At 51.7% G+C, this 21,533-nt stretch overlaps 7 protein-coding genes across 7 annotated transcripts; 5 read left to right on the top strand and 2 right to left on the bottom strand.

Moving 5' to 3' along the window:
- Window positions 1–7,447: 7,447 nt before the first annotated feature.
- Window positions 7,448–8,204, top strand: BO72DRAFT_135086 (uncharacterized protein). The gene has a single exon (XM_040939131.1). The coding sequence runs from the start codon at window positions 7,543–7,545 to the stop codon at window positions 8,077–8,079; it is 537 nt and encodes a 178-aa protein (XP_040800442.1). The 5' UTR covers window positions 7,448–7,542; the 3' UTR covers window positions 8,080–8,204.
- Window positions 8,205–8,211: 7 nt separating this feature from the next.
- On the top strand, window positions 8,212–10,226 carry zfpA (putative C2H2 finger domain protein; the record flags this gene model as incomplete). Its single annotated transcript, XM_040941367.1, has 2 exons — window positions 8,212–8,716; window positions 8,776–10,226. 2 exons carry the CDS (start codon window positions 8,212–8,214, stop codon window positions 10,224–10,226), a joined length of 1,956 nt encoding a protein of 651 aa, XP_040800441.1.
- A 975-nt stretch (window positions 10,227–11,201) lies between these two features.
- BO72DRAFT_135036 (dihydrodipicolinate synthase family protein) lies at window positions 11,202–12,516 on the bottom strand. Its single transcript, XM_040939130.1, has 2 exons — window positions 12,453–12,516; window positions 11,202–12,317 (listed from the first exon to the last, which is right to left on the bottom strand). Exon 2 carries the CDS (start codon window positions 12,244–12,246, stop codon window positions 11,305–11,307), a length of 942 nt encoding a protein of 313 aa, XP_040800440.1. The 5' UTR covers window positions 12,247–12,317; window positions 12,453–12,516; the 3' UTR covers window positions 11,202–11,304.
- An 822-nt stretch (window positions 12,517–13,338) lies between these two features.
- On the top strand, window positions 13,339–15,304 carry BO72DRAFT_497200 (acetyltransferase SAS4-like domain-containing protein; the record flags this gene model as incomplete). The annotated part of the gene is made up of 2 exons (XM_040948681.1): window positions 13,339–14,098; window positions 14,163–15,304. 2 exons carry the CDS (start codon window positions 13,339–13,341, stop codon window positions 15,302–15,304), a joined length of 1,902 nt encoding a protein of 633 aa, XP_040800439.1.
- Window positions 15,305–15,664: 360 nt separating this feature from the next.
- Window positions 15,665–18,221, bottom strand: BO72DRAFT_511269 (neutral amino acid permease). The gene is made up of 8 exons (XM_040949394.1): window positions 17,571–18,221; window positions 17,405–17,491; window positions 17,016–17,347; window positions 16,810–16,950; window positions 16,570–16,757; window positions 16,279–16,476; window positions 16,061–16,204; window positions 15,665–15,997 (listed from the first exon to the last, which is right to left on the bottom strand). Exons 1-8 carry the CDS (start codon window positions 17,741–17,743, stop codon window positions 15,911–15,913), a joined length of 1,350 nt encoding a protein of 449 aa, XP_040800437.1. The 5' UTR covers window positions 17,744–18,221; the 3' UTR covers window positions 15,665–15,910.
- BO72DRAFT_135018 (uncharacterized protein) lies at window positions 17,659–18,221 on the top strand. Its single transcript, XM_040939129.1, has 2 exons — window positions 17,659–17,787; window positions 17,850–18,221. The coding sequence occupies exon 2, from the start codon at window positions 17,903–17,905 to the stop codon at window positions 18,161–18,163; it is 261 nt and encodes an 86-aa protein (XP_040800438.1). The 5' UTR covers window positions 17,659–17,787; window positions 17,850–17,902; the 3' UTR covers window positions 18,164–18,221.
- Window positions 18,222–19,050: 829 nt separating this feature from the next.
- Window positions 19,051–20,838, top strand: BO72DRAFT_528559 (putative MFS transporter). Its single transcript, XM_040950193.1, has 5 exons — window positions 19,051–19,255; window positions 19,344–19,958; window positions 20,040–20,276; window positions 20,346–20,429; window positions 20,483–20,838. Exons 1-5 carry the CDS (start codon window positions 19,099–19,101, stop codon window positions 20,650–20,652), a joined length of 1,263 nt encoding a protein of 420 aa, XP_040800436.1. The 5' UTR covers window positions 19,051–19,098; the 3' UTR covers window positions 20,653–20,838.
- The last annotated feature ends 695 nt before the right edge of the window (window positions 20,839–21,533 follow it).

Raw genomic sequence — 21,533 nt, 5'->3', positions numbered from 1 at the left:
TGGTTGGTGGGACCGCGCGGAGTCCCAACTTGGAGGGACGATCGTCGGACAAGCTGCAGGAATTCAGGCGATGTCAACGCAAGCCCAGACACACAGTGCGTGTATTGGTACTCCATACAGCTAGGTAGCTACCTCTGTATTCTGGAGACCGACCAACCGTGCAACTACCATCAATTTAATTCTGAGACATTCGAGATCGAGATCCATCCGAATCATTTTAGGGGCTTTGGAAAGGACACAATATGGACTCATGGAGGCAATGGAAATCCTGCGAGCAAGATACGGTCGATACGGGGCAGCGCGATACCCGCTAGATTAAGGTGGAGAGAGGGTCTCGGAGTCTTGTCTGGGTGACGGAATCTCATGCAGGGGGAGGATCATGTGATATCATCGTTGTTTGGCATCTTACCCAGAACAGGATCTATAGGCGAGTCCTTTGAGCAACCCTGAAGGAAGGCAGCTGGAACTTGTGTAAGAACCGGGCCGGGTACCTTGACTCTACCAGACATCCAATGGAGATAACTGGGGTTGTTCGGACATAAGGTAAGTAATTCCGCCAGGGAAGAGGTGCGGGTGAGACGAAGGGCAGTAGTCATTGAGGAGATTAGCTCATACTGTAGGAAGTGTGCATGCAAAATTGAAGCCCGATCTTCGCCCCGCTTGAGTCCTGACACTTGACAGGTATAGCACGGATCTTGTCCATGATCCGACGGCGACAACAGCTACCTGAATCAGTCCGTGCTAGACTGCTAATGGCCTCATGAGCAACTGTCTCTAGACTATTTGCCTCTGATCTCTTTTGGGAATGATGTGGTACCAATCAGATTGTCTCATGAGCGAATGCAGGTGGTCCCCTATGATCCCACTAGCTGTCAATCCTAATTACTAACCGACGCATTTTCATATAGAACAATCTAAAATAGATTAACTCAACCCAGTAGTGTACTGCACTAGTAGGCTTAATCAATCCTCCAGAATAGTAATCAGACTGGGAGTGGTGATACGCCAATTGCTCCACTGGGGAACCCCCTAACTAGCGGTAGGCTCCGGGCCTTCCGAGCAGGGAACACTATGATCCCGGGGGGCAGCCTTTAGGCTGCCTTAGCAGCAAAGATGGTGGAGCTTCTTTCGCACTCCAATTTATGAGCCTTGAGCCTATGAGTAAGTCTAGTCAGTCAGTGATTAGTGAAAACTGGAGTGATGGTCGGGGAATCGGGGTAGTCCGTTTGGTTGTTAAGGGGAACGTGGGGCAAGCTTGATCGATGGACATCACGGCCCACTAACACAGCAGACTTTGGTTGAGCAGCTGTCAAAATACCACCCAGAAGTTTATATGGCGACCCTCTTTTTAATCTATCCCTATCGATAGATCCGAAAACGCAATTAAGCGATCGTCCGTGAGTGAGTGTGCCTCTCCCACCCGCAAATCGATCCAATAATCGAGCCGCGTGAGTGTGACAAATCATCTGCCATGAAAAGGCGAAAGCGAGAGAGCTCCAAGTTCTTGCAGTTTGCAATTTGTCTGGCCAAAAGCCCCCGAGTCGCAAAGAGCTTAGCCATCCCATCCGCGCTTCTCAGCGACCAGACCATTGGCAACATGCTTGTCAGAGATACCAAAAGTAGCCCATGCACCTAAGAAAGAATTTTCAGCACTGTGACGTTTCACGTCAGTTTCAAGAGCTGCACGCCCGGTGTTCTGGAAGCCTTTCTTGCGCGCTGACTGGCGATTCGCAGTACTATGTAAATATCAGGGGTCAGCATCCCAGCGCTTGGATAGATGAAGTTCCGACGGAGTATATCCATCCATGCGGATCTGCAGATGTTGTCAACGCGCTGGGTGCCCCAACACAAAGCAAAGAAGCATAACAAAGCCCCCGGGAAAGAACAAGCTGCTAGTCTAGTCTCTGTGAGTCTGTCTCGTTCAATAGTGCTATCTTTAGCCCGGACTTGGTAGCACCAACTAACTAGTAGGAGCTAGCCTTGCGGCGCTCTGGCGCTTGTTTTTTCTTTTTTTTTTCCCTTCCTCTCTCTCATATCACACTAATTGGTTGTCGGGTCGAATTCCGCCCATCATTAATAATCCTGGATCCCTGCAGAGTGCAGCCTTTTCTCCCCCTAATTTACCACTATATTGGCATTCGTATTTGGATACCGTAACCGTAATTGGGGGCCAAAATTCACAATATACTCTGGGATCGATATCGGTCGCCATGATACCGATGGGTATGTCCGGGTCCTTGTCTGCCATAGTGGAACTGGAGATAATTGAGGTGAGGAATGAGGTTGTATGAGGCACTGTCGAATCGGGTGCCGAATTCGGCGATACTGTGGTTATCGCCACAGAACATGAGAATAGGCTGTCCCGTTTTTTTTTTTGTTTCTTGGACATGTCTCAGTTGCAGAATAGCAGTTATTTGGAGTTTGTCCCGGCCAAGTTCTGGAGCGGGGTGGAGGAAAGAGGATCCATGCGACACGATAATGTTGGTCACCTCGTATGCAAACAGCGACCGATAAGCGTGAGGTTGTTTACCAGCAACTCGCGCTTGTATAACCCTTCGCTTGAATAGATTTCGTCATCAAAGGCATATACAGTACGTTACTTGCGAGTTTCATGCACGAATTGAGAACCTGGGGATGATACAGCTTCGCATTGTGGCGATCAATGGTATGACAAGCTACCCCTAACATTCTTCAAACAATGGCGACCTAGACTCTGGAGGTTGCATACAGCCTTGGTTGATGAAACAGATGGAAAGCAGGCTCAAATGGCCAATTTCCTTTTCTGGATTCGAGATAAATCCTGAGCTAGAGATGTGTGCCTGTACCTAGCAGGGAAAGGAATGATGATCTAATCAGGGAGCCGCAGACAGATCATCTCAAATCATAGGCATCTATTTCTACTTGAGACACCCAGCCCTCTTGGTGAGAACGCATATTGATTGTAATATCAAAACTTCATCATAAATAAACCATGGGGTCATATTGTCCAAACAAAGAAAGAAAGCTGCTAAGCTCTTTACGTAGCGTGGAAGCGAGCGGTGATGCACATTTCGCCCCCAAAGTCATACCCCTAACTGATGAGGATCATGGAAGGGGAGGGGAGGAAAGTCCGTCAGCATGGTACCTCGAAATTGTTTCTTCTCCTCCCCCCTGAAGCTGGATCATTTAAGTTACAATTGCGGTCGCAGGTGCCAATGCCACGTGCTGGGAAATTGCCCGAGTTGGCAGCTGTCATACACACCTACCTCGTGTCGATGTTCACGGACACAGCCGTTGCGGTCCACTCTGAAGTAGCGAGAGAGCTCGGGTCTACGATGGTCGTTTACTAAACACTTAGCGTAACTAGAGGTCTGTTCAACAGGAATAGAGATTTCCTCCCGTGCGAGAATGAATGCGTGATGATACTCGTACTTTGACGCAGATCAGGAGATGCTCAGGAATAACTTATTTCATCGGATTTACGTTTCAGATCTGCACGCCGCTTGCCTAGTGCAGGAATGACAGATTTGACTGACAGGTGATGCGCGCGGAGTCCGGAGTACAGAGAATGCGACGAGAGAGTTCTGGAATGTTTCAGGTTCGAAATGGCGGACAAGGGGGAGGGGAGGGGGATAGAGAAGGGGCTCAACAAGGGAATATTGAGTGGTTTCACCGAGTAGCAGGCAGGGTATGATTTCTGCCCCGCAGTACGGCTCCATTTTTGGTTTATTTTTTTTTCTTGCCACCAAGTGACCTTCAATCCCTGGGCTTCAAGGGACTACTCAATAGTACGTATTCATTATCTATGAGTGGTATCCTAGCGTGAACAGCATCTAGACTGTTGACCAAGAAGCTTGGCGGTTCCTGGTGGTCACAAAATAATCAAGTCAGAACTTCGGGCAACACCGAGACGAGACTATGGTATGGTGGACTGTATAGTTGCATAACAATGTTATTTATTTGATAATTGAAAAGGATAATATGGGTAATAACATAATAAAGTAACAACAAGGATTATCTTCTCAACAAAGCCGCATGGAAGCGTCGATGATGTTCTAGCGTGCTACTCAGCACCTTCAAAGGATTGGGATGCATGCATGCAGTGAGTGGATGGGGCATTTTGCTGGACCTCTCAGGGCTGCTGTCCGCGGGGCTGGTGAAGCTTCCCCCTACGGTTTCAGATTTCCAGGAAAACACCCCTCCGGGGGGAGCGATGGGTCCATTTCGCGATCAAGCGGTGAGAACAGGCCGACTGCGCCTCAAATGAGAATCCCGGGGCCCGTCATGCACGGGGATCTTCCAATGGTAAGGCGGGGAGATCCGCCGACTGACACATCATAGGCTGTTGAAGTGTGGCTCAACCCAGAGTGTGGCGCTAAATCGGTATCAATGGCACGATCTTCACCGCCGACCCTCCCTCGCTTTGATGCTCTCTCGGAGAAGAGCGTCGGCAACACATCCGCTCGGTTTGAATTTTTGACGATGATGATGATGATGCTGGTCATGATGTAGGTACTATGTCTATTGTCTGTGTGCTAACCTGCACGTGCATACTTGGCAGCAGCTTTGCAGATTGTTGTTTACTTCGTACTTTACCTACTATAGACAGTACTAGTGATACCATCCGGTCGCTGTCGAGGGAAATCCCCCCTTTATCCTGCAGGATGAGTTGATTTTGTTGGATCCCAAGGCTTTGGTAGCTACAAGGGCTGTAATCATCCTTGGTCATTGTTTCTTGTCTTTGATAGTATGACTGTAGTATTATCAACATAAATCATTGAGCACTATTTCCCCTCCAATTTGCATCATAGCGTAGCTGCCCTAGAGTGTATCCTCTCTCTGTGCCGCTTTCCGGACTGACAGTCTGCAGCACTCCTGCTGAGCCACACTAGACCCGCACACCCCGGCAGCCTCAATTTTGACTGCTGAGCATGAGTACGTCTGTCATGATTGCTGCCATGATGTCATTTAGATGATATCACCCCTTGTCTGTTTATTTCTCGAAAAAAAGATATACTTGGCAGAAATACAGTACCAGAATAGAGGAGATCCCGAGTCTATCGCAGTCATAATACCCGTTTTCCTCAAAAGAGTTCGGTTGGGCCCCGCCAGAAGAATCAAGATGAGCATGTGACCCTTTTGTGACGGGCAAATCCTTAGACTGTCAGACCAGTACACTTACAGAGCTTGTTGCGGCTCTGAGGGTAATTAATGGCGGCAGGTTCGTCGGCGTCCACTTTGGGTCCAAAGTGATTCAGAGGTCTGTCCCACGTCCCGGAATCCGGAAGTACTGTCACTCACTCACTGGCACTCTGGGATCATTGCAGCCCGGTGATTGGGCCACTCGTCTGCTAATCCAATGACGCTTCATTTCACCATCCTTCGCAGTCGGCCAATTGAGTGGTCAGGATCCGAGATGCACGTTTTCTTTGTGACGGGGTGGAGCTGAAACTAAGATCGTCGACAGGCCCATGAGTTCCAGAGGTTGGCGAATTGTGCTCGGAATTGACGGCCAAGGCCGAGATCCATCTGCCCTAGTGCTTTGCGACTAGCCTCATTCGAGGAACTCTCTGGACTCGCCCTAGTTAGTTAGTTACCCTACCTTACTAATTTACTAGTGGAGTGAGGATGATCTGAAGTCTGACCCGAGTTGACGGGACGATGTGCCTACTTGTAACATGGGGCCAGGATTGACATGTCAATCACGGGCAAAAAAAAGATTCAGACAGATGACTTCAGGACACGGTGTGAGGGAGAATGTCGCCGGTCAATCTTCTCTTTCGGTTTTTGGGTTGGACAATTCTCATGGACATGGACAGGAAACGTCCGACAACATACAATTTACTCGGTACCATTGTAACGAGTATAATGAATGGTCGACTACCTACAATGAATGAATGCTATTCTCCCCCAGCCGGGCTCCTGTCATCACGATAAATACTCCAGAGCCGACCAGAGCGCGGAGATGTCAGAGATAGTTTAATCTCAACCAATAGCGCGGTCTCCAGGACCATAGTCTATATTCAAACGGGCCATCGGCATAGCCAAGCTCTTGTGAAGGGATGGTACTATCTGTGCCACCACGGACTTCCCGACAACAAGATGCGGATACGAATGTCAAGCCCGCATCCAAGTCCGGCGACCCCGTGTGTGCCTGCAAAATGGGTCTCACCGACTCACTTTTGAATGTTTCTCTCTCCTCATGCTAGAGTTGATAGTCGAAATGCTTCTGCTAATGCCTAGAAGCCTTTTTCGACCCCCAAGGAAAGAAGGTGTAGGTAATCATGATTGAAACAATAAACACATAAGATCTTCAATTAAGCATAACAGATAAAGTGCATGGATGACGATGGATTTGGAAAATACCTGGTAACCACCACCACCGAGCCCAATGATCTTACATAGTAGGAGGGAGGAGGGGATGAATGTTTTGGACGAGTCGAGTTATCTCTCGATGTTCAAGATTGGTGGGTCTGATTTCCATATGGAAATTTTTTCCCTCTCCATCTCTTTCCTCTTTCTCCTTTTGTCACTTTTTGTGTTTGTGAGTTTGTAACCCCAGAAAATTCTCCCTAAATCCGCTTACGTGATTATGAATCTTTTTTTCCGATCCCCCCTCCCCCTCCGATTATCAATCGAGATTTCCCGATCCTATCCACCATTTGCTGCCGGGCTGGCCTACCTCGTTCTACCGAGTATAGCAGGGAAGTACTGATCTACACCCCAACAAAAGTAGACTGGAATTATGGTTCATGACAAGCTCGGATCGTGTCGGGAAAGAAGAGAAACAGGGAGCGGGAAGCAGAAATAATTCAAATTGGATTAATCATGGACCAAAAATCGAAATGACATCTTCTTGGTTGATATGATCGCTAAATGAAGCAAAAAATCATAAATGGTAAAAAAGAAACGAAGATTCGACCCGACGGTGTTCTAGGCAGGCAGTGCAAGAGAGCGAGAGAGCGAGAGAGAGCAAGAGCAAGAGCGTCACAACATGCAGGAAGGCAAGCAAGCAGGCTTAGCGGTAAAACCGGCGTAACGAGAGAGAAGGAAGAAGGAGCCAAAAATACCAGGCTCGGTTCACTGGCTGCCCTGCCCCTGCTTCTTTTTACTGCTGCCCGGCATTCCCCACTCATCCTTCTTGCTTCGATTTACCCCTGTTATTTTTTTTTATTTTTTTATTTTTTTAGTTTTTTTTTTAAATCTTTTGCTTTTAACTTTTCTTTTTCTTTTTCTTTTTCTTTTTCTTTCACATTACTGTACACGGGTTGGTCGGTCTGTTCGGTTTCCTTCCTACCATACTCCGTACTGTCTGTCTGCCGTACTGCCCTCCTCCACCCTCCACTATCCATCATCATCATCGACGGTATCATCCACAGTCCACACGCTCACATCCACCCACTGCACCCACACCCACCCCAGTCACTTTCGATGCGCGCTAAGAAATGACTCCCCTGGCCTATTCTGTATACTATGAATGGTCATGGTTTTTATTTTAGCGTGGTTTCTTAGTTCGTGCGCAGTAGTTGGTCAATCCCCCCCCCAAAGCCAGTCTTATCCACAATGAGCGCAAATAGTAGCATTCAACTCTCTTGTAGGGCCAGCAATCACATAACATTTAACAATGCTTTTACTCCCTCCTTCCCTCGTCAACTTTCTTCTCCAGTCTATATCATTGTTTTCTTTTTCTCTCTCACCCCTCTCTCCCGATTTATCTTTCGGCCCTCGCCCTCACTTGTCTTGAGTGTCGTTGTCAACTTGTTGACATCGTCCCGGTATAGACATACATCTCTTCCCACCACCAACGAACCTTCCCTCACTTTGAACTCGTTGTCACTCCTCACCACCCACCCTGCGAATTGCAGCGAGGTACAAAGAGCGTCTATCGCACATCCTCGCGCATTGTATCCACGGGTTCCGCTCTGTCGTATCCAAGGAAACAGCATCAGGAATTGTAGGTTCCCCCGCGCGGCCCGGTCCCAGTACCGTACCTACCCCGAAACTCAATCACCATCCAGTATGAGACCTCAACAATCAGTGACCTCAACTGACTCAGTTACCCTGCAGACCCAGTGCTCGCTCTTACATACTCGACCCTAGTCGTCGGATTCATTGCCTGCATACAGGCTACCACTGCGCATTCCTTTTCGGACGTGCCTGCACAACATGCAGAGTCAAGATTTCGCCGATTTTGTCCTCTGTCCGGCTCAATTCACCACCGACAACAAGAAGATGCTAGCCCTTGCTCTCGATTCCACCAGACAACGGCAGACTTCCTACGTCCCACAGCTCGCAATGGACTCCACGTTGGTCGACCCGTTCGCCTTCCCAATGGAAGGCATGTGTGATTATGGGCAGACGCACGATTCCTCCGTCGCATTGCAACCACCCTATTATGACACTCCTGCCATGTACTCGGACGCTTTCGCTCCTCTCCCCAAGACCTCCAGCTTCCCTGCAATGCCCGTCACACCTCCTTCTCTTCCTCTTTCCGCCGATCACTTCATTCCTGGTCTCTCTACCGCTTCAGGACCTTCTATCCCGAGTGCCTCATCGTCCGCCATGGGGTCACCCCACTCAGGAACAGCACATTTCATCCAAGAGGAGTGGATCCAGACCACGAACGGTCTGGGACTCGCCGACGCCCTCATGGGCGACTTCTTTCCCAATGAGTATGTCAGCGGCGTGACGGACACGGATGATTTCTATCAGAAGAAGTGGATTGAGAATTGTGTCGGTTCGTGCTTTCCCGTCCACATAGATTTTGTTCCTCTGCTAATCATGAGTGATGAACAGATCCTTCAGTAATTCAGCCCAACTCCCAGCAATGTCATCTTTCACCACCCGCCATCTCTTTTTCAGAGGCCTCCGAATTCATGATCGCACAGGACAGCTTCTTCCCCCAATCTCCCAATCCATCTCACTACCAGCTTGCAGAGCCCTATTCCACTACACAACCCTTTCCCCACCAGCAAGCTGAGTTCTCAGCTGCTTCTCCCGTTTCCACCGTTTCTCGTTCACTTCCCGTCTCCGCATATCAGCGAAGACCATCCGTGGCTTCGGTCCGGTCTCGCCTGTCTCAGTCCAGCCCGGCGTCGAGCAGCCTCGACTCCGATGATGAAACCAAGGAAAAGGGCCGATGCCCTCATCCCGACTGTGGACGATTGTTCAAGGACCTCAAGGCCCACATGCTTACTCACCAGTCCGAGAGACCTGAGAAATGCCCAATTGCAACTTGCGAGTACCACATCAAGGGGTTCGCACGCAAGTACGACAAGAATCGGCATACACTCACCCATTACAAGGGAACGATGGTGTGCGGATTCTGTCCGGGATCTGGGTCGCCCGCTGAGAAGAGTTTCAACCGGGCGGACGTCTTCAAGCGTCATCTGACTTCAGTGCATGGTGTTGAGCAAACGCCACCCAACTGCCGCAAGCGAACCCCCGTGGCTTCCATCGCCAAGAATGTGTCTGGTCATAGTCAAGAGGCTACTGGCAAGTGTTCTACGTGTTCCATCACCTTCAGCAATGCACAAGACTTCTACGAGCATCTGGATGACTGTGTGCTACGCGTGGTGCAACAAGAAGAGCCTAGCGAAGCCATCAACCAGCAGCGCCTTGCCGAAGTCGACTCGGACGAGGAGGTGAAGAAGACTATGGAGAAACACATGCTACTCGACACGGCTGGTACCGTGGATCGATTCAGCGACGAAAATGACGACGATGACGAAGACTTCTACGAAAGCCCCAACCAGCGGTTGGCTAAGAACTTCCTGAAGGTTCCTCGGGGTAATTCCACCGCTCGCGTTATCCTGGGCAGCGGCAATGCCGTCACTAAACCCTCAGCCAACAACAAGATGCGTGCGACGGCGACCAAGCGGCGGAACAACCGTGACCGGTACCCTCAGTCGTGGGGATGCCCCAGCAGCAGCATCAAGACCAAGAAGCGCGTGCTTTGTGTCTTTGATGGTCAGCGTCGTCTATGGAAGGATGAGATGATGCTTGACAACGAGTTCGAAGTCCGGCTCAAGCTCCCAGGTGGCGCCGGAGATGGTACCAACCGGGAGGCATACGTGACCGATCTGGATGTTGAGACTTTGAAGCGTGCCGAAGGCGTGCTGAGTGCCAACGACGAAGAACGTGGGCCGTGGCTCAGCGGCCCAACCACGCAGATGATCGGTCGGCCAGCCGTCCCACTACCCGACGTCGCTTATTCGCATGAGAACCTCGACGAGCTGATGGCCTAAACCCATCCCTGCTTCGTGTTCTTTCCCTTTCCCATTCCCATTCTTATCTTATGTCTTTTGCATACCTGTGTCTCCTGGAAAGCGAGCCGACTGATATTTCTTTTCTTTATGTGGCTGTTTTTGCGTTTCAAACTCTTGACTGATACCATCATATCCATGTTCTTTGAGCCCCGTCTGTTTTGATTGATCTACTCTTTGGATCATGCTGTATTATATATATATCCAAATGGCTGAGAAGCACACCCAGGCTGGGCCGAGGGTCTTTTTGGGACCATGAAATGAAAAAAGAATCGGTGTCCCACTTTTACCACTTTCTCCAGAAAACAGTAGTTCTAGCTGCAATCAAAAATTCCTGCTTACACGGACAGCTCTGTCGTGTCTATAGTTCGAGAATAGCTGCCACCGCGAGGGCTCTGAAACCAACCCAACCCAAGCAAGTATAACTTGACCAGTCTCCCAATTAACTCCCCTCTTTCACCACGAATATTGCGTGCATCTTCGAGATAAGCTATAATGCTGTAAGCATGTCTACTCCACCCAATCCTCCAAAGACAGGGTAGGGTTGGAGTGGAGTCCTCTATCTCCCAAGGTCGCAGAACTTACTTCCACCCTCTCCTTCGCTCCTTTTGATCTTTCCACATCGTGCGATCGAATGACGCTTCGTGTCGTGCCCATGGATGAACACTGTTTCTCCGCTGGGGATTGCGCGCCCCTAAATGAACGTCAGCTTCAGCTTCAGATCACATCATCTCTTACTGGGGTGCACTTAGAAGATTTGGAGTTGGGGAGAGATGATACGATACAATACGAGCTGGGCTTTTGGCTGAGTATCTCGACAGAACTGGAGCGGGCCGTTTTGGAGTAGCACTTTTTACAACTACGATATGTATGTGTGTGTGTGTGTGCATGTGACCATGGGTTGTGGCTACGATGGGAAGAAAGAGGACTCTTGGTTTGAACAAAACAGATGGGGATGAATTGGAATTGGAGGCTTATGCTTGCTTGCTTGTTTGTGTGAAAATTAGGTGTATTGTGTAGGACGGGGGAGGAAGTCCCTGGTTGGACGAACAAATCATCCCTAAGCTTGCTGCTTCTCCAGCTGGCGCTCCAGCTCCATACTCTCGGCAAAGGATTCCTTGAGTGCCGTCACCTGCTCTGCGGCCGGCACGACACACGGCCGGCGGGGGAGGGCGCCGTAGCCGCGGTAGGACTGGAGGGCGCTCTTGACGGCGACGAAGCCGCCCTGGATGGCGTGCCAGTCGGCGCGGGCGACGACGGCCTGGAGGCGCTGGGCATCTTCGACCTGGCCGGCGCGGTACAGGTCGAAGACGCGGACGCAGGCGCGGGGGATCAGGTTGGCGACGCCGCCGATGACGCCGGCGCCGCCGGCGACGAGAGTCTGGAGGGTGAAGTCGGCGGAGCCGCCGAAGGTCAGGAAGCCCGGCTTGGCCTGCGCGGCGACGCGGGCCAGCTTGCCCGTGTTACCGCAGGTGAGCTTCACGCCGACAATGTTGGGGTGGGCGGCCAGGGCGAGGATGTCATCCGACGACAGGTCAAGCCCCGACGAGGCCCCCGGGAAGTTGTAGATGAGCACGGGTACCGGCGAGGCCGCGGCCACCAGCTCAAAGTGCTCGCGAATGGTCTGGGTCGTGAGAAGGGACTTGTAGTACGACGGGGGCAGGACCAGCACGTAGTCGCCCCCCGCTGCGGCGGCGTCCTGGCACAGTTGGATGGTCTCCCGGGTCGAGGCGGCGCCCGTGCCGACGATCAGGGGCTTGGAGGCGGCACCGTGGGCGTCCAGGGCCCGTCGGGTGGCGGCGGTGATCTCGTTGCGTTCCTCTCGCGAGAGGTGGACGGCTTCGCCGTTGCTGCCTTGCACGACGAGGCCGGTGACGCCGGACTGCGCCAGATAGGCGGCGTGCTGCTCGACGGTGGGGATATCTAGGTCTTCATTGGGGCTGAAGAAGGCCACGGTCGGGACGTAGATCCCTGGTGTGAGGGGACGAGGTGTGCGGGCCATGATGTATCGTGTCTGTCTGTAGATGGGGGATAGTTGCGGCGAGAGTTGCGATGAATTAGGTCAGCTCGGGTCTGTATGTTATCGCGCCGACGGCAGGTTAGCTTCCAAGGCGAAATAGATATGAGGGGACGAAACTTCGGAACAACAAGAAGGAGGGTGAAAGGATTTAAGAAGCACGAGAGGGGAGGGGAAGGGAAGAAACTCACATGGATCAGTTATCGGATTGAATGAATGAAGCCCTGATCGCCCTTCGTTGCTTTCTCCATCCACCCCCACGTTCTCCCCCACTTCAAGAGGCCACGGCGCGGGGGGATTTCCTCCTCTAAGCTTCGGACAATTAGGAATATGGAATCCAGTGCGGAAAAAGAATCTTCATCCAGGTCCCTGGAGGGGGTCTCCCCCACGTTTATCCTCGGAAACATGTGCGAGTAGCTCTGAATATGAGCATAAATGCATCATCTCCGCCCACAACTGGAGCGGAGAAGGAGGAGAGACTGGAGGATAATGTGGGGTGCATAGTTTCAATTGGTCCTGGGGGGGAGGGGGGAAGAGAACCCCTGTCTTCCAGGTCATCGAGTCTGTCATACCAGAAGTATTGAGAGAACAAAAAAGCGAATAAATGGATGGGTGAATAGGTGAATGTGCACAGAATGGATGAATTAATGTGTGAGGTGGTGAAGATGGTGAAGATGGTGAAGATTAGATTGAGTGAGAAGCAGAAGAAGAACAATACAGTAACTAAGTATGGTCACGTCTGAGACAGGTCTGAGACAGTACTCCCTCCCTCCCTCACTCCCTCCTTCCTCAATTATTACATACAGTTACTACGTACATTCCTCAAACTCTCTCGCCCTCTCACTTTCTCTCTCCCCCAAATCCCAGACTGCAACCTCCAAACCTTCAACTGCCTCGTTGCCTTTCTTGTTCCCCCCGAATTCTTCCGCAAGCCTACCCACCCTCATAATCAATTTGTCGGGAACGTGGAAAAGAAGGAATCCCAAGCTGCCTCAAGTCCCCCCGATCAGAACATGCTCCTGTCGCATTGGCAAATCTCCTCCTCCCTCTGAGCTCCTCCTCTCCTCTCCTCTCCTAATGTCCGCCCGTGTTTCACTGCCTCGACCACTCGATCCGCCGCCTGCCAAACGAGCTCGACTGCAGGAATCCTCTTCCTCGTCGCGTCGTCGCAAGAGCTCCCCCGATCTACTCGACGTCACCAACTCCCAGTCTCATCCTCGACCATCGCATCTTTCCTCGCCATCGCCCGCGGCCTCGTTGGCTCCTTCCCCGCACGCCAAAGTTGCATCTGGAGCGCAATCCCGGCGGGCGTTGACGCGCCGTCCGCTGGTCTCCTCCAACACGACCACGTCTCCCCTGTCTCCCAATACTCCGCGACACTCCGACCGTCGTCGCATTCTACGCCATGAGACGCCCGTCAATACTCTACCCTCATTCTATCTCCACCAGGAGCGTGAATCGCCCGATCCCCTAGACACCTTATCCCCCTCCGTCTCCCGTCGAATTTCCCCCGCCGGTCGCTCCTCCGCTCTTTCCTCCTCCGCCGCTGCCGCTGCCACCGCCGCTTCATCGGCCCGTCGCCCGCGCCGTCAAGCCCCGCCCTCAGCACCAGACGCAACACCCATTCAGGAAGATTCACCAGCTGCAGTCACACAAAGATCAAATCGTTCCACCCGCAGCGCGGTCGCTTCTCAGACGGCCGCTGAATCTCCTTCCAATGCGCGGGAGTCACGGCGCTCCCTCCGCTCCAACGACACAGGCTCTCGCGCCCGCAGCGAGCTAGCGGCCTATTTCCCCAACTATGAAGAGCTTCTCAGCCTGGAGCCGCCCAAGACCGGTATGTAACGACCGTCAATGATGAAGGTCTCCACGCACATCAAGGCTTACAATACCTGCTCCAGAATTCCTAGCTGGTAGCACCACCATCAAACTCATCGATGACCTTCCTGTTCCGATCGTTGCTCGAATAAAATCCAATTCAGAGTTAGATCTGGACCGTCCTTTCGGGAATCCGCTCGTCAACCTTTACAATTGCGAAGTTATTGCTCTACCCGAACCTCCTTCGTCCCCGTCTCCCCCCTCAGACCCTTCTGCCGACCCGATCCCCGAAGATCCCCTCGATGAGGGCATCTTCTTCCGCGCGCATCGTCGTAACGAGCGCCAGGAAAAGCAGCTCCGGAACATCGAACGCGATCGAGCTCAACATGAGAAGCAACACCTTGACCGTCTCCTCGATGAGCTTCAAGGTCACGACTGGCTCCGAATCATGGGCATCACTAGCCACACGGAGCAGGATAAGAAACTTTACGAGCCCAAACGCGACTACTTTATCCGGGAAATCTCCGCTGTTCTCCAGAAATTCAAGATTTGGAAGGAAGAAGAAAAGCGCCGTAAGGTAGATAAGGATAAACCCGCCGAGCAAATCACCGCCGATGCGAAAGAAGCAACAGCGACAACGACCACTGCCGCAGCAGCAGAAGACCGATCGACAGCAGATGCAGAGGGGGAGGGGGCTGCCGCTCACACCACTGCCGCAGCAGACGGAGGAGGGGGTGACGCCCAAAGCTATTCCGGTGACCCACCAGACCCCAACGACGTCGATGCCTGGGCTGCTCGCCAACTTCTTCAGGAGGCTCGGTCTGCAACTACTGCAACGGGGCCGACAGGCAAGAAACCCAGAACCACCCTCACCGCGCCCAAGCGGGCCACCATCACCGCATACTTCCAGAAGGCCGGCTCGTCCACGACGACAACGACGACGAGCACGACCACTGTTCCGCCTTCTCCTCTTCCCCCACCGCCGCCATTTGAACCCGAAAAGCCATTCACCTCTTTCTTCACCGATTCAGATACTTGCAAAGCAGCCCTCTCGGCCTACCGCACGGGCGCTCGGACGCCGTACGCCTTTGGCCATCGCATCCCGGACTTCCAGCCACGAGACTTCGAGCTGCCGCCAGACATGTTGACGCCCGAGGCCATCGACTCCTGCCGGCGGAAGAAACGGCGAATGAGACGGGCGAGTCGGGGTTCGAATGAATTGTAATTTTACCATACCATTAAGGGGGACTTGTTAGCGTGCTATACATACAACAACCCTCGGAACGCATAGACTGCTGACTCCATGGCCCGGTTTTCCCTCTTTCTTGCCTGACGAGCACATGTGCGATCCATGTAGGATTCAAACTTTCTTAACGGAATAGAACTAATTAATACCTATCTGCTGCGGCAGCCAAACCTGGTATGCTGGCTTGGGGGCGAAAGGGGACTTTTCTGCGTCTTACGACCCGTTTTAAAATCATATTCCCGGGTGTCTAGCGAAGGCTAGAGCTGCAAGGACTATGCAATTTTTTTACCGGAATGTGAATTATGTGCGGAGACATTCATTGACTCGATTCCAGTCCTCATTGCACTTGTGAACCATGAACCCTTATATACAGTACAAGTTCCGCGTGAGCGTCCTCCCTGACAGGGCGCCTCCTTCAGATACTGGCAGTCAATGTTTGGGAAAGAAAAAGAAAACCACGCAACCAAAGAAAATTGTATCTCCGGTTATAAGACGGAGAAGAGGCATCCCACTCGTCCGGCATTGTCGAGTGTAGTCGGATAGAAGTATGAAAGGTTAGTAGTACCCTTGGAAGTACCAGCCCTTTCAGGTCGCATTGTCCGCGCACGAGAAGCTCATACTACTAGGATGATCGTGGATCGCTTTGCCGGAGACATACAATCCCAGAAAGCACTATCGATGAGAAGATTGTCAGCCTGAAGCGTCGCTCGTCCGGGGAGTGGATAGTGTATGTACCAAACACGCAGCCACAATAAAACTAAGGATGTTGAGCATTGTCAGGGCGGTTTTGCGTGGCGATGAGAACCACTGGCCGCGGTTCATGTATAGCCAAAAGACGCCACTACAGCCGAATGTGAACCAGCTGGCGAAGAGGGCAGTCTAACTTGCTTGTTAGTGCTGTGCTTCGTAACGGAACAATGGCGAATTGCTGAGGGGGACAATGGGAGCCGTACGATCAGACCGAGCAAGTTGCTGAAGACAGGGATGGCTTCTGCGATGATCCACGCAGTCACCCACAAGCCCAAAGCAATACCGACCCAGGAGCTGATGGCAATCCAATCGCGCTTGTGGATCCGATCAGTGCCGCTAAAAACGCGCAAATAGATGTACTTGAAGGCGACGTGGCCGTTGATCACGCCAGCAATGATAATCTGGTTCAATCTATGTCAGCGACTGAATACTGCCAATGATCCGAGGCTGGAGCGATAGTCACTCACAGTGGGCAGAGCAACGCCATATGCAACCTTCGACACCATGGGGCTAGCGGAGCTCAAAGCAGGTGAGGCCACCTCTGCACCACCGTACCGATATATCACGACAGCTGCAATGATGTACAGCGAGATATCGAAAGTCTGCAGGAGGCATAGCGCCTTGGGGAAGTCCCGGGTATCCTTCAACTCCGCTGCTAGCCCGAAGTAGGCGGCATGTCCAGCTGGGAAACATGGTCAGCGCAGCTGAGAGGGGCGAGGTGGTCTCGAACTTACAGAAAGCAAAGACAATGTTGGTAATGGCGCCGAAGCCATGAGTGAGGTCAGTAGGTACAGTGGCTTCCACACCTTGTCCGGGATGCAGAATGCCCACGCCAAACATCGTGATAATCACCGCTGACAGAATGCTGGCGAAAGCTATTTCCAGATTAGCTGTCTGACCAGTGACCAGAAAGTCCACCGAGTGGGCACGGGACGCATACAAACGAACGAGAGCCAGGACATCTTGACTAGCGTACGAGGCAGCGAGCAAATGAATGAGATGATCAAGCCGACCAGACCAAAGACAATAGAACATGTCCCGTGGCCAGTGATGGCGTTCATAGCGATGATGAAGGTAAGCAGATGGCTAGCCATCACGAAAACTAGGAACAGAACCTGACCAACACCAAGGACCTCTCGGCCAATCCTGCCGGCGATCACCTCCCCTGCATCGGCCATGTTGCAGACCTGGGGGTATCTCCACTTGAATTGTCCGATCGCATAGCCAGTATAGGTTGCCAGCATTCCCAAGAGGAGTAGCGCAACGATGGAACTGTGTGGACTGTTAGTCGGTCTGATCTCCAACCCCATCTTCGGAGAAGAAACATACGGAGCTAGACCCAGGCTAGCAACAGCAGCAGGCAGAGACAAGACACCCAGGGAGACTGTTTCGGCCACCATGATAACACCGCATTGCCTAGTATGCAGCAGCAGCAATGATTAGTCGGACAAAAGGTGTGTAACGGTGCAGACGGAGATGGCATCATATCACATACCACCATTTTAGGACTTTGTACTTGACCTCTGCGAATTCCTCATCGCCAAAGGCATCCTGTGCCTTGGAGGAAGTAGAGACCTTGGACCTCTCGTCCACTTCCAGCGGTGTATCACCGGCCACATCCATCTTCTCCTGGTGCTGAGGAGTTGAGGTGTCTTGGGAATTGCTCATGGCGAACAATATAACTGATTAGGAAAAGGAAGTAGATTTGGGAAGTGAGTTCAAGAAAGAAGAACCGAGGCAATCTCGTCGAAGAAGCTAATCGAAGAAGCTAAAGAGTATGAACGGCTTGTCGAGTAAGAAGTAGAGAAGTCAAAGAAGTGTTCGGTAATGAAGTTGAGAAAGAGAAGAGGAGTAAGAGAAGAGAAGGGAGAAGGGAAGGTACGCAAGATTGGCCAGGAACCCACCGGGGAAGAAGAGGTCGGTTCCCAATCCAGTCTTTCTTCTCTTCCAATTCATTTCCTCTGCCCATTCATTCATTCATTCATCATCATCATCATCATCATCATCATCATCATCATCATCATCATCTCCTTACTCACACTCACCCTTGCCCAGTGGTCAATATCAGAAGATTCAGCTTGCCTGTGATAGATATACCACTACACATAAGCTTTACGCCCACGCGTGGCTGCAAGCATTGTAAGCCACCACAATGCAGCAACACTTACAGGCAATCAATGTTTGATTCAATCAAAAATCATGACTCAATGCGATTCCCAATTCAACGAGCGATCGCCTCGAGCAAGAACAATCCTGCCCGCACTCAAAGCAAACGACTTGGCATATGGTTCCACAGCATCGGTCCAGCTGCAGCTCAAGGCCGATCTTGAATCTAGAATGAATCCTTGTCGGACCGTTTTCCCGGCCCTCTGCTGCAATTTGGTCATTTGTAACACCGTCGGATGACCTTTCCACACGGGGCCATGCAAATCAGAGTTCTCGATGCAAGCTGCACTGCATCCAGAAGTCACCCGGTCCATTGAAACCCCCGACCTCCCTGCATTTCGACGGACAACACACCTACGCTTGCTGCGTTATGCAACCCATTGCAGTAGCTAGGGTTACGCTCCAATGTATGGTGTCTTTTAGAGAAGATCGGAGGATAAGACTGGCTTGGATCCTTCAATGCAATTGATAAGAAAAAAGCCTTCAAGGCGAGATCTCTTTGATGACCCTGGCGAGCGCTCTCCCGCTCGAGCGCCGCAGCTGCCTCTATCAAATTCAGCCTAATGCTCCGCACCCTATCCCTTGATCACGCTTATCACGCTTCACCGACATCCCCGATGATCCACTCCCTAAACTACCCCTCGCTTGGACTCAACAAAGAGGGATTTTACCCCTCAGTTCGCTTGGCTCTGACTGTCCTAGCCGCGTTAACCCACTTATGAAGCTCACCATGGCCCTGCTGCTGCTACTGCTGTAGCCTTGTAGACTGTGGAGCTTATATATGATCGTACTCAGATCCTTGTGGCATTCTTGACTGTAAGTCTCTGCGAGCTTAGCCATTGCGACAAGATCCCAAAATGAACAATTGCAGAGATGAAGAGCACGGCAAACTCCTCCCCAATGGAGAGGAGAATGCAACATCCCGAACGCCCCTCCTCGGCTCTAAAAGAGCACAGGATAATATGGGCAGGATCATGAGCACCAATTTCAGTGCGCTGACAGCTGGATTCAATGGTACAGTACACACATACGCATGCTCCCTCATACTCATGATTGAAGTATACCATGAATGCTAACACTTTCTTTCGTGGGGACGGCTAAGACGCCGCTCTAGGAGTTTTGATTCCTTATATCCAACTGACCTACCACGTTGGCCTGCTTCAGGTCTCCATGATCTACCTCGTCAACTTCATAGGGTGGCAGCTGGCCTCCTTCACCAACATCCACATCTGCTCACAGATCGGCACCGGCGGCACCCTGGTCCTTGGGGCCACCATCCAATGTATTGGCTATGCGCTGATGTTCTGGGGGCCCCCGTTCCCCCTCTTCGCGGCCGCCTTCTTCTTCACAGGCTGCGGCGTGGCCCTACAGGACGCGCAAATGAATACCTACACGATCACCGTGCAAGACGCCCACCGGTGGCTCGGGATATTGCACGCGGTGTACGGCGTCGGCACGATCCTGGCTCCGTTGATCGCCAATACCATCGCCGCGCGCACTCCGTACTGGCAGCACTACTATCTCGCTACAATGGTGGTCGGCGCCGTGAATCTCTTGTTCCTGGCCTGGACATTCCGACGGGGGCTTTTCAAGCCCAACAGCAGCAGTGCCAAAGGCAGCGCCGCTCGCGACCTGAGAGCGACGTTGACGAACCGGACAGTGTGGATTCTCAACGGGTTTTTCTTTTTGTATGTGGGCGCGGAGGTCACGGCGGGTGGTAAGTATTACATACCCTTTGCTGAGGAAGAGGTATCGTAGTTGCGATAATTATACATTGTGACTAATCTCAATCTTCTAGGATGGCTTGTCCAGTTTCTCGTTTCAGTGAGACACGGTGATCCCGAGAAAGTAGGCTATATAGCCTCCGCGTTCTGGGCCGGTTTTACCGTTGGACGAGTGGCTTTGGCAGACATCACGCACAAGTTTGGCGAACGACGGATGGTCTTCGTCTATATGACATTGGCTATCGCTCTACAGTTGTTTTTTTGGCTAGTGCCAAGTATAACAGTCAATGCCATTACGGTGTGCTTCCTAGGTAAGCATTGATTCATGCCAATTGTCTGCCAGGCATAGACAATGCTGACGCAGACAATCCACTACACAGGGTTTTTCATCGGGCCATGCTATCCGGTCGGACTTTACATTCTTACCAAGGTGATACCACAAGACCTGCACGTGGGAGCCATGGGTAAGTATCATTTGTGCAAGTAAACCATAGACACTAGGCTGATAAGCAAACAGGTTTTACTGCGAGTTTTGGACAGGCGGGATCTGCCGCTTTCCCATTCATGACGGGCGCCATAGCCTCGCGAGTTGGAGTTCAAGTCTTGCAGCCGATCATGGTGGGGTTGCTTGTTGGAGTTATCGCCTTCTGGTCCTTGGTTCCCAGGCAGAGTTCGAGGAGTGCTTGATCGGTTTAGCAAATACAGGAGACCTGAGACATCGCCCATTTGCCTCGTTGATATGTTAGCAGAGTCATTTTTCAAGGCGGTGAAAAGGTTTGTTGTGTAACGCTTAAGCATAGTTCAGTTGTATGCTTACGTGCAACCTGAAATGGAACGGGTCTGGTTGAGCGGAGGCTGTTAAGGCCATCGAACAAGCCGAGGGCTTGCTAGCAGCATGCCATATTCTTTGTACAGGCTGTGCTGACTGAGTGTGTAGCCAACATGATTCGAGTCGTTCGTCATAGGACTAGAGAGTGCTTAGTATAAGAGCATAAATTGACGCGTAACGAGAATTGCGAATGAGGGATATTTCAGAGAGAAGATTTTAGTCGTCATAGCCTCACACATCGGCAGATGGTATGGCGTTCCGACTAAGGATGACTGATACGATGTTTTCATCATAGAAGGTGGATGCAAAGGTAGTGGAACCGAGAAAAGCAAGGACTTACCGGCTTTAACAAGCAACGAGCTGGTTGCCTCTAAAGCGGACGAGCAGGATGTGTGTTGTCACAATCTCCAAGGCAGCTCAATCATCATAGGAAATAATCTTCCTTCCGGTGAACAGAGCCGCCCGCCTGGACGGATCCGCATAAGGATCGGAGGACAAACCACTCCGTCCCGCGGCTCCAGAGGAACCATGCTGCTGCTGCTGCCTCTGCCCACCCCCAGCATCGCCATAATCCATAGGCGAATCACCATCATCTCGCTGCCTTTTCTTCCCGACGGACGATTTCCCATGCCTAGGTGGTTCAGCCTTTTCGCTAGCACCAGCACCAGCACCAGCACCAGCACCAGCACCAGCACCAGCACCAGCCTCAGCAGAAACAGACGCGCTCTGCGCCACATCA

Source organism: Aspergillus fijiensis (genome assembly GCF_003184825.1).
Source record: "Aspergillus fijiensis CBS 313.89 unplaced genomic scaffold BO72scaffold_29, whole genome shotgun sequence".
Lineage (NCBI taxonomy): Eukaryota > Fungi > Ascomycota > Eurotiomycetes > Eurotiales > Aspergillaceae > Aspergillus > Aspergillus fijiensis.
Note: the sequence above shows the minus strand (reverse complement) of the source record. Positions and strands in the feature narration are given on the sequence as shown.